The following is a 12,453-nucleotide window of genomic DNA, read 5'->3' as shown; positions in this document are numbered from 1 at the left end:
TCATATTGCGCATGACTTATGGGAGGGGAAGGGGCTGTTTGGTTATTTTGTCAAACACTGGCAACTTGATTTATGCACACTTAATGAAACTGTCATAGGATGCTGTTGACCTTCAACAGAGTCTTAAAAACAAAGCGACTTGTGGCTAAGTTGAAATAGTATGAAATATAACGTACACAAGGTTTTTATTTATCTATACAAATGGAGGTGGTTTCTGCTCTAACCACAAGGATTGTAGTGATGTAGAGTTGTGTTAATGCTTGTTCTTTGGCTTGTTATCACCATAAATTGTAAAAAGAAGTGGACTAAGGGAGTGTGACGTCATCCATAGCAATGATTGTAAAAAACAAAACAAGCAGGCATGTTACAGTAAAATATTGTTTTTTTTCTTCCAGGTCCTGTGTTCCGAAGCCCGTGTGAGCTGCTCCCGGTGGGGCAGGGACACCCGGTACAGGCCTTGTCCAAAACCTTCACTGTCCTGGCCGGATGTGCGAGCAGAGGAACCAGCCTTCTACCCCAGGAGGTGCACGTGGTCAACCTCAGAGGACGCACACCAGAGGAACAGGACGGGACACTAGCACAGGTCAGTCACACTTTTATTCACTTACTCCCTGTTTATTTACACCAGCGTACACATAGGAATTGCCTTTAAACCAGTCAGACAATGTGCACAAGTAATCCTATACATGCATCCAGCTGGCGCACTTATGCCACACACCGACCAAATTAGTTAGAGTTCTAATTTTTCAGCGTCAACAGAGCAGCTCCAGGCATTTCAGAAAAGAAACATAGGAAAAAGGCTTTTGGTGTCCAAATAAATTCACAATGCCCTCTCAAAATAGGTTCTAAATCTAATCTTCTAAAAATGTTACAAAAACATCCATTGACTATAGAACCTTGGAGAATGGCTCATGAGGGCATGGGGAATATTTATTGTCAAAGAAATATAGTATACTTTACAACATCAAACATCAATTTTACAACTTAAGAAAGGAGAGTGTATGGTGTGCACTTGACAGAATTTTGACAGCCTGATTGACACAAGCACATTTTGTTATTGGTTTGCAAAGTATCGTCCCTCGTTTTAATGTTTGTATTGTTCATTGTTCAGTGTTCATTTGACCAACATGCATTTATAAAACAGTTAAAACTTACTTTCCCCATGTGTAAGAGAAAGTGGAGATAGTTGAAAATGGTATGTTTAAGGTCCTATATTACACAAAACTGACTCTTGTGAGCTTTAAGCTGTGTTATAATGCCATTACCTCCTAAAAAATGTAGTTGTGTTTTGTTTCATTCACACATGTTTCAGTAACCACTTATTATTAGTCTGTCTGTGTCTTCAAAGCTCAAAATACTCAGGTTAGCAGCTTTACTTTTACCTTTATCTGTGTAGAGAAATGCCAAATGATTTGAGTGGAGGTATATGGAGTTTAAAAACACAGTGGTTGAGAGAAGAGGAAGTCTAAATCTGCAGGGTTTGTGTTTTAAACATGTGTGAATGAAACAAAAAAACAACTCCGGGTGTGTTTTTGATGAGGAAACATTACAACTTAGATTAGAAAATAGCGCAATATGGGGCTTTTAATCATTATATTTTGACACGGCAAGCTTTTTAGAGTGCTTAAAGATGACATTTCTCTCCCACAGTACATAAGCTTTATTTCTCATGTCAATTCTGTGCGATTAGGTTATTACACACATGCTATATTATCATCCTTCCTCAAACTGAATCTCCCTATCTCTGTAAACTGTACACTCAGCACTAGTATTGATTTGTGAGCTGTCAGGCGGCACCACTCCCTTACAGCTCTCTCTCTACTTTCTCCATACTTTTCACATGATTCACGGCCCCCAAAATCTCAGAGTGGGGATTTTTACACCGTCCCACGACCTGCCCCTCAGTCACTCCAGTGTGAAGAGCTGCGTGCACAGACCTGTCATCACTCTGCTCTGCTGATGCTGCAGTGAGACCAGCAAAAAAACACTGATAAATGCTTAGTCGGCAGGTAAACAAAGGCGGTTTCCATAGAGACGCCGTACAACATCTCCAAGTTAATGAGGTTGTTGTTTTAGTTGGATTTTCATAAAGTAAAGATCAACTGAAGTCAAAGTGCATATGAGGTTAGACCTCTAATTTCACGAAAACATAGTTCACTTAATTATATTTAAGATTTAAGGCTAAAAATCTTGCTTTGGTTTTTTCTATTTTTTTTATTTTGGTTTATTAATTTTACTTCCTGGTTGAGCAACAGCAGCATTTTTATTAATCTAGCAGCCAACCAGTATTAACAAAGGACAAAGAACTACAATTAGACCAAAAAACAAACATTACATTACATTACATTAATGTTACAAATATAAATAATGTTGACACAATCCTAAAATTTCAGACTTCGATTCGATACTTAATACTGATTCTGATACCACAAATATTGAACAAAATCCGTGTATCATTTGTTCATTTGTTTTTCGAAAATAAAATCAAAAATAAGAAAATGAAAAAACAACTATTTTCTTCATTATTTGTCTTCAGAACCAAAATGAAAAAAACTTATAATCATTCTTTTTTTCTTCAGTTTTTCGATTTTGTGTTTAAATGAATAATGGAAAAATTGATAACATTTCTGTTTCAGTGACTTAAACTGTGATGCCGGACTTTTGCGTCACATATGGACTGAACCAGGACTGAACCAAGGACTGAACCAGGACTGAACCAGGACTAAACCAGGTCTAAACCAGGTCTAAACCAGGTCTAAACCAGGTCTGAACCACGACTGAACTAGGTGTAAACCAGGATTGAACCAGGTCTAAACCAGGACTAAACCAGGACTGAACCAGGATTAAAACAGGACTTAAACGAGACTAAACCAGGACTGAACCAGGACTGAGTCTCGGGACGGGCCCGGAGGTGCGCCGCATAGACTGTCGGGTGATCAGGACTGAGACGGGGACCAGACCGGGACCAGACTAGTCCTGGCGTGGTCCTGTTTTAGTCCTGAGATCAGTCCTGGTTCAATCTGTATGCGGCGCAAAAGTCCCGCATCACAGTTTAAGTCACAGAAATGGGAAACAGCTGTTATCTGTTTTTTCCATTATTCATTTAAACACAAAATGAAAAACTGAAAACGAATCGTTTCCAGTTTTTCATTTTGATTTTGGAGACAAATAGTGAAGAAAATTGTTGTTTTTTTCATTTTCTTATTTTTGGTTTTATTTTGTAAAACGAATGAACGAATGATACTCGGATTTAACAACACTGTGATTTAAAATTTTTAGTATCTCTGTAATCCCTCAGTCATCCAGGTTGGTTCAATAGTGATCCATGAACGTATACCAGTCTATGTGCTCTTATACTTGTTCTGATGCAGCTCAAGCTCATTCTAAAGCTATTCAGGAAAGTTTTTTTTTTTTTTTTTTGTAAACCCGCTCAAATGAGTATGTTCTTTTGATACTAGTTTTAGTGTCAATTGGAATTTTCTGTTTTGACGACATAGAGGTATTGTGTTTTAGAACTCACCGCCACTTCCTGTGTTTTTGTACTTTTCTTCTCAACTTTTTCCCCCAAACTGCCACTTAACTGAACTGATGTAAAACTATAATGAATATTTACCACAGGTACTATCCCACCAAACAAAGTGATAATTAGAAAAACATGAAAACCTGTAATGCGCACTTTAAGTTCAGGCCAGTATTATTTGTTTAGTTGGAGATATGGGACAGGATTTGTTGGTAATTCCAGTTGTGTAATGTTTAATAAAGACAGGCTTAGTGAGACTTTTAGGTGGTGGAGTGATGGTATTTGTTCTAATCCAAAGCACATCCTGACTGGAAATCATAGTGCATGTAGCTGCATTACAAGATTTGGCTGTTTAGTGTAGCAACAAAGTTCGATTCAAAATAAATATTAGCCTTGTGTCCCGAGATATGCTTCAGTTGTAAGTATGTCTCCCTCGTCTCCAAACATGTGCTGAACTTTGTAAAGCTGCACTATGTATAACTATGTTTTACTGGTGGAGGGTTTGCTATTTACACCTCACATTCACACTATGCAAGGCGAACGAAGTGTCTTGCATAAGGACACAGTGTCAGCTTTTACCACTAGTGCCCCACTGTAGCATCTGATATTCCCAGCAGTCTACCATCCAAATACTAACCTGGCTTAGCTTCTGAGATCTGACGAGTTCAAGCTTTGGCATGGCCACAAAGTTACCTTGAAACCAGGTGTCCCCAAAGCCCGGGCCAGGGACCGGTACTGGGCCATGGGTCGTTTGGTACCGGGCCACGAAAGCTCGAACCTGCCCTTCCATACACCGCACGAGCCATTCCTCCTCCCGTATGCCTTGCGTGCTGTGCCACTAAACCATAACTAAACCAGGTCTAAAAGAGGACTAAACCAGCTCTAATCCAGCTCTAAACCAGGACTAAACCAGGACTAAACCATAACTAAACCAGGTCTAAAAGAGGACTAAACCAGCTCTAATCCAGCTCTAAACCAGGACTAAAACAGGGTCTAAAAACAGGGTCTAAAATCAGGACTAAAACAGGTGTAAAACAGGATTTAGCCATGCCCCCCTCCCCCTTCCCAACCTTCTCCAGTCTGTGAAATATTGTCAGACATAAAACTGGTCTGTGGTGCAAAAAAGTTTGGGGACCACTGCTTTAAACCATACTAAAAATATCACAATGCTCACCTCTAGGGGAGTGCAAAAATACTGATATATATTATCATTTAATGTATAATATAGTATCGATATCATGAGCTGCTGTATCGTTTTATATCGCCAAGAGTATTTTTAGGTATATTTTACTAAATTTTATTACGGTGCTACAGTTTTGTTGCTTGTTTAGAGGAAGGAAACTAATTTATGAAACACATTTGACATTTTCACTGTTTTCATAAGTAAAATGGGTGTGTTTCATATGAACTTTACACAAGAAGTGGTTTAACAAAGACTTTTAGTATCACAGCCATGAGTTAGCCATTATTTTTATTGAACCATATCGAATCGATTTGAAATATTGTATTGAATTGGGAGTGCAATGTATTGAGGTATGTATCGTATCAGCAACTTCCTAACCTTCATCTTTAAAAACTAAATCTGTGACAATATATTGCTGTATTTTGAGTACAGCCCCAGTTGTCTTACTTCACATTTTTCATACCTTCTAAAATTTTCTATCCTATTACAGACAATATTTTAGTCTCTCCAGCAACTGCAAACTTTTAAAGATTTTCCATTTATAAGTGTGAAGTTACACACGTCTGTCTTCATAACTTTATTTGAAAATAAATTAGACAAAGACACCACATTTTGAATCTTCCCTCAGGCACACCTACTGTGGCATTTGTTAGAATCATTTTAAATCTTGATGGATTATCTAAAGTTATGGTTATTATTTGAACTCGAATTGATGAAAAGAGATAAAATTGCAAACTATATGGCTTTCAGATTGATTCATTCAGGATTGCATGTCCTGATAAAGACACACTATAGCACAAATCAACAGTCGACACTGCTCAGGACCTTGGGTTGAACTGTTATGGATATCCCTGTGAAGCGTACACTTTTGCTATCTGTAAAACCAATCTCCATTTTGATTTGTCTTTCTTCTGGTTCACCATCGCTTCGAAGGTCAAGAGAGGAGCCTGCTGTCATCTCTGTCAACAAAGAAGTCAGGATTGATTGATTTGGCAATGGATTGTGATTATCTATATGTAATCTGTATGAATGTCAATGTTGTCAAGATAAATACATAAGAAAACTTGGACATACAGTAAAGGTGCTAGTTACATGCAAAAAAGACAAAGGTTGTTTTCTCATATTTCTATTCATATGTCACATTTAAACTCTAATATTGATCAGAAAACTCTGGTCCAAAACTGCAGCAATGATTTTGTCCACCCCTTTTACTTTACATTACAACAAAATCATAGCCCATGGGAAAAAAAGATAATAAATCGAGGAGAGAGCATGGGCCATGTGTAGGTGGAAGGTCACAACTGGAATTTTCAGAGCTATGGAGGAAGGACAAAAAAGATTACTCAAACATGCATGAATTTCTAAAAATACAACTTTGAGTGAGTCAATAACGATGGGACTCTATTACACCATGGTTAAAATGGTTAGAATAATAATAGGTCGCTTGGGATGCATAAGGTAAGTGAGGAATAACTTTGGACCTCTGCACTAGTTCTGGTATTCACATTGACACATCACCATAAAAATCAGGTAGAATAGAAAGTGAATAAACACTGAATATAGTTTTTAATCATTGCTTGAGGTGGGTGGTCATTATATTTGTAAAATTGCTTTGTTTCTTCTCAAAATAACATCCTAACATACAAAACTGACTTCATGGCGTCCACCATCATGTCTGCAGATATAAAGTAGATTCTTGGATCAGGCTTCAGTTTTCCACTGGGGTGGTTGGTGCTGATGTTCAGATAAGGCTCTCTGAAGGTCACTGGGACTCTGTGTTTACCTGGGACCTTGATAGAGACACCTGCATCAGAAAACAGGGCGTCCCTTTAGGATTAGATGGTTTGGTTTGGCCTTGGTGGTGAGAAAGGGAGGGAAAGGGCATCTGATCGAGCTGTCATTGAGATTACCCAGCCTCTGTGTTTTGGGACAACACGAGTAGATAATCCTGGTGACATGTAAAGGGATAAAAGCTAAGACTAATTTGAAATCCTTCTTTAGAAAATTGAGAGTTGAACCTGCAGTCTTCTTTTTGACAGGCAGGGACTGTTTAAACATCTTTTTTTCCTCCATGTTGTTGTTGCAAGTCAAAATTGAAATAACCAGAAATATAATAAAGTCACTTTCTCGTCTGTTTAGCTTTGGTTTCAGTGTTTTTGTCAACACTCTCATATTAATAGTAATTTAAATAAAGAATACATTTATACAAGTATAATTTTAGCTTTGGCGGCAATGATTCTCAACTGGTGGGGAATGGTTACTATGAAATTAAATAGTCTATATATAATAATATGAAACAAAATTAAATTTGCATTAGCATTTTTATAGATTTCTAACCACTGATGGCTATTACACGGCAGCAGGACAGTTTCGCCACATGATGAATCACATCTATGCCTTTTCCAGTCCTGTCAGACCAAACCACCATCAATTTGAATGCTCGGCCACATTATTTAATATATCTCTCCATGTTTAATTTGTAAAACATTGCCCCAGTCAGACACACAGGACTCCTGGTTAGTCTGATTATGTAAATTTCACCGAGTCACCCTCACCTCACAGATGGGGTTAGGAAGTGGTGTCTAGCCCTCAGTACACACAGTATCTGCTCAGTGAAGGAGCGCTCTGTCCAGGACTGTCTGAGTAATGGGCTCATGGAGAGTTATGGAGGAACATGATGTAACCAAACCAAAGCCTCCAACAGGTTTTAGCAGAGCGGCGGGGAGCACAAACTAACTTTCCATGCTATTGACGATATTCCACCCCGCCCACTTTTGCCTCTAAATGCTACTGAACCACACTTTCGTTGTGGTTTAACTTCGAGCTAAATGGAAATCTTATTAATTTTAAATGGAGAATTTGAGAGAATATGTTCAAAAGTAGGTTGATCTGTGTAACCAACAAGTCAACAATGCACTTATTCTCTGGGAAGCTTTAAAATGGCTTTGTAGTCTGTATAGACCTTATTTGCTGTCAAGATCGGCATCCCTGTGCAAAATAATACAACCGAATAGATGCTTAAAAAGGCAATTCTCATCACCTATTAATAGCACAGTATTTCACAAGCAAGTATTTTAGAGCATTGTTTCCCAAAGACTGGATCGCAAGAGATTTTGCGTGGGTTGCCTTGTCAAGGGTTGGGTTGCCCCCCTTCCTGTTTTTCCTTATTTAAAGCTTGAGTATTAATTCTGGTTGTGCTTACTGACTGACTGATTTTCACATATATTGCACTCATTCATGTTCTTTAGTCTGACAAGAGCTGACCGCATCAGCGCACAGGGAGCGAGCTGTTGTTTTTTTTTTTTTATTGTTTATAGTTTATGCAAATTAGCCATGTGGTTTTAAGTTTTGTTTCTGTAAAATGTAAACAAATGTGCGGAAAGCTCCTTCAAACCCATTATTACTCAATCTATAGCTCTTTGGAAATAAAAAGTCTCAAGCCTCAAGTTTCATCCGATTTTTTTCACTTAATGCACCTTATAATCTGGTGCTCCTCATAGTCCAAAAAATATAGTAATACAAATTGTGCACAGAGACACAATCACTCACTCAAAAATAAAATATCCTCATTAATGTTCAATAATGATCACAAATAAATTTTGTGTTTTATGGATAATGTTTATTGACTTGGGTCGCGAAGATTTGTGACTTTTAAAATATGATTCCCCAGAAAAAAAAGTTTGGGAAACACTGTTTTAGAACAGTGGGCGGGAATAGGGCTCAGGCGAAGTTTCACATTTTCTGAGGATCTTTAAATGCATGACAATAAGGGATTACTCAAAGATTCATGAATCAAGATAATGATGAGACAAAATCAAGCTCATAAATGTTTAGTGATCTATCCTGGTTTTGTTCTGAGCTAGACTTTGTTCTTTTTGAGCTAAAAGCTAATATACATCTATTTATGGGTTTCAGAGTGATGAAAAATTAGGACTGCTGCCATAACAATTAACAATCCAAAATCATCAAAGGTGCTCAAAATGGTGTCTTTAAGATGAAACCCATACATGGATTTTTACCCCTGATTTTGACATATTTTGCTGAGCTGATTTAGCTGAGATCTGTTTTGCTTTTAAACTCTCCTGGTCCTCATTGAATCTCCCGGCCTTGCTCAGCTCTCGCTCACAGCTGCAGTGTGTGAGGCCTGTCTCTCCACATCCATCAGTGAAAGTCCCGGTTTGAAGTATTCCTGTATTCGTGTATTTGTGAGCACGGCTGTGAGACCAGTGAATGGTTTCCTGAGCGGGCCATTGAACCCATTTACCACGGGTCTTAACTCAGGCGAGTGACTCTTACTCACAGGGAGTCGTGCACAGCTGCTCCTGACGCTCGCTCACAGCTGGCTCTGGTCCAGATCTGGTCCTGGTCTGGTCCTGGTCTGGTCCAGGCTCCAGACCACGACTGTGATATTATTAAAGGCCAGGGAACACCAGCGCTGACGACAGGGCACACGGCTGCAGCTGCATGGGAGAGCCCCTACAGCAGTCACTTGGCAGGCATGCGAGTGGACTGGACACATCTGGTCATGTTTTGGGTTACGAAATCTAATTAGTCGGTTTGAAGCTATAATGAATTTTTACAAATATTACAGTGTTTTTAATAGGGATGCAAGATTAACCGCAATCAAATCAAAATCAGTTTGAATGGACGCAATTAGCAAATCACAAAGGTTACAATTTTTGTACCGTATTGTTCAGACTATTAAGCGCATTAGATTATAAGGCGCATTAAGCAAAACAAATGGATGACACTTGAGACTGATCCTTTATCCCAGGCATCCACGATCCATTGGCAGGTCGTGGCGTAATTTGCCCACCGTTGCCTCCCTGTGTTGGTGAACGTGTATTTTGAATGTGAACATGGGTGGATAATTTAAGGTTGTTTTTATTTCCTATGAGGAGCACTCAAATATACATTGAATAATAATGTGTTTAATGCAGCTTTGTGCACATTTGTTTATGTTTTACAGAAACAAAACTTAAAACCACATGGCTAATTTGCATAAACTATAAGCATTGAAAAAACCTGCTCTCTCCTTGTGCGCTGATGTGATCAGCTTCTGTGGGACTCTATGAGGCTTCTGACTACGGTAGCTATAATGCTCCGACAGTTCATCAACCGGTGCGGCTTTGTAGATTACCAAAGTCATACTAAAACAGTTGAACAGATTTTTGAGCGCTGTGTACCACATAAAATCGGTTCAAGGTCAGTAAGCACAACCAGAATTAATACATAAGGCGCACTGTCAATTTTTGAGAAACTTAAAGGACTTTAAGTGCGTCTTATAGTCCGTAAAATACAGTATCTTTATTTCTTGTGTCATTTTGCATTTAAAAAACCTGCAAACCAGTTTAGATCTGTACAAACATGTTCTGAAATGTCAGTTCATATCTTACTATTTTTGCCAATTCTTCTGGACATGTTTAAACTGTGAACTTTTAACAGACTCCTATTATTAAAACAAATTGTACATGTGATCACAATCTGAATACTAATCAGAATAATCACAATTACATGTTTTTACCACATTGTTCAGCCCCAGCTTTTAATCAGCGACTTGCACTAAATCAATAGTGCAAAAGTGAATCAGATGGAGCGGTCGTCTAATAACCAGAAGATTGGTTTTGGCAGCTCAAGTCAGTTCATCTGCCATTGTGTCATTTGGCAAGACACTACTCTGCTTACGTGAATGTGGCATTTGAGTGATTGGTGTTTGGAAAGGCTTTGACACAATTTTCAACTTTCAACCAATGTTTGTTAGGCCCGGTGCAGCTATGGGTACAGACACACCACACCAGAACTGTAATAGATAATAATAATAAATAATGGTCTGCTGTGGCGTTTTTGGAAAAGCTTTTAATTTGCTATATAAATCCAGGCCATTGTGTTTAAAATCCGTCATTATTTGTTTCCAGGGAATGACTTCAGATGTATTGGGATGAAACCAATTTAGGTTTTGTTTAAGGTCTTCAATCCAAGGTCATGGTCTGGTAGATTAATTATCATTATTATAATTACTTGAGGTATAAATAGCATTTGAGTCATGATGGCTTTAAGTTTAAATGACTGTAGCTGATTTTAAAACGTGAAAAACAGAGCTAGTTCTTGTTAAACGGTTTCTGGCGGTCCAAAGTTATTCCTCACTTTCCTAACGCATTCCTAGCATCCTAATTATTCATGGCGATGACTTTATGAGCATGTTTCAAAATTTTCCACGGTGAGAGCGGAGTCACGGTAATGCAGCTAGCATGTTAACAGCGCACCAACATTACCATTTTTATTGGACAATAAATATGCTTTATGATTAGACAGATAGCACACAGCTGTCTTGATTGAATTGAACTTAATTACATGAAAAAAGGGCTTCTGTTCAGTAAAATAATACTTCGTCATTTAAGCTAAAACATTCCAATGCTTACTTGCTGTACTAATGTCATATTATCTTTACACTTTACTCTTTGGAAAACCAAGAATATGTAAATATTTCTTTAGCTGTTCTCATCTCTTTGAGTCCCTAAAATGTAGAAACTCAATGTAGAGCGAGAATATAATACTGTTATGTAATGACCTATGAAGATGTCCAATTTCAACAAAGACAAATTAATTTCTCTGCTGGTTAAATTCCCATTAACTTAAAGAGGGGGTATTGTGCAAAATGTACTTCTTTGACCTTTCTGCTATGTTATAATGTTGTTCCCTCATCAACAACATTCCCAAAGTGATTTTATGGGCCTGATCTTGCCCTGATTTTAGCTCTAGTGTTAACGAGGGGGCGTGTCCAGGTCGGGTTGTACTTCGCTGCTGGAGGCTGCAGTGGGATGGTACAAGTACACACTGTATTTGGTGATGACATCTCAAACAATCTGTGACCGCTGTGGCATTTAAAAGTACTGCCAGTGTGGGTAATGTCTGCAATCATTGCCTCAATACAGGCAGCACAGAGGAGTGTAGGGAAGAGTTATATATGGGTACAATAAAACAGCTCCGCAGCCCCACGATGCAAGTATGCACCAGTAAAAGCACCAGGAATATAGAATTTTGGATAGGCTGGAAAGAAGTGGCTGGGCTTGTGCAGTGCGCCCCTCTCACGGACGTGCACCCCTTTAAACCCGTGCATGCACACACACGTCACCCTTTTAAGTTTTCTCTGCGTTCCTCATTTCGTTTGCCTCCCATTACGCAGCAGACCAGTGTCTATCTCATGTGCTCCCCATCCCAGCATCCCAGTAAACCCTCTGACCACTGCTCTCCCAGCGGTCGCTCCCGCCTTTCCCAGCAGCCCGCTCCCGTGTTTCTCACCTGAGGTATGAGTTTCCACCGCTGCTACTGCTGACCGCTCGCATTCTCGTCTCATGGGTGTCCACTGCATTTGGTCCCACACAGGCAGATGTCTTGTCGATTATGGAATTTACTGTCATATAAATTTTTCTGATGTTACTCACACCGCAGGATGCACAGGTGTCTTTACAGAGCAATGGTCATGTGCTCAATATAGCATTTTCAAAACGATAAAAGGTAACAAGCTGATCTCTTAGCAGCTAATACCCCCTCTTTAATAACACATTTTTTACAAGTAAAACAAAAAAACAACCTCAGCTCAACATATTAAGCTGTTATATCGATATGATCCGTGCTGGTGTCTTTTGGGAGCACAAACATATTTGCAGGGGTGGACTGCTGACATGGAGGTGTTGCTGTTTTGCCACTCGATCGCTACAAAAACAATGACCTCATCTTTAAGTGTTCATTC

At 38.9% G+C, this 12,453-nt stretch overlaps 1 protein-coding gene across 1 annotated transcript in view; it reads left to right on the top strand.

The window, feature by feature from the left end:
• tgfbr3 (transforming growth factor, beta receptor III) overlaps positions 1-12,453 on the top strand; it is a 150,351-nt gene that overhangs the window by 43,903 nt on the left and 93,995 nt on the right. Inside the window, exon 3 of the mRNA XM_055165064.1 lies at positions 396-583. Coding sequence (XP_055021039.1) covers positions 396-583 — 188 coding nt within the window. The remainder of the gene's footprint in view (positions 1-395; positions 584-12,453) is intronic.

This window comes from Boleophthalmus pectinirostris, unplaced genomic scaffold, assembly GCF_026225935.1.
Source record: "Boleophthalmus pectinirostris isolate CB_2022bp ecotype Guang Dong unplaced genomic scaffold, ASM2622593v1 HiC_scaffold_7, whole genome shotgun sequence".
Taxonomy (NCBI): Eukaryota; Metazoa; Chordata; class Actinopteri; order Gobiiformes; family Gobiidae; genus Boleophthalmus; species Boleophthalmus pectinirostris.
This window is presented reverse-complemented; position numbering and strand designations above follow the sequence as displayed.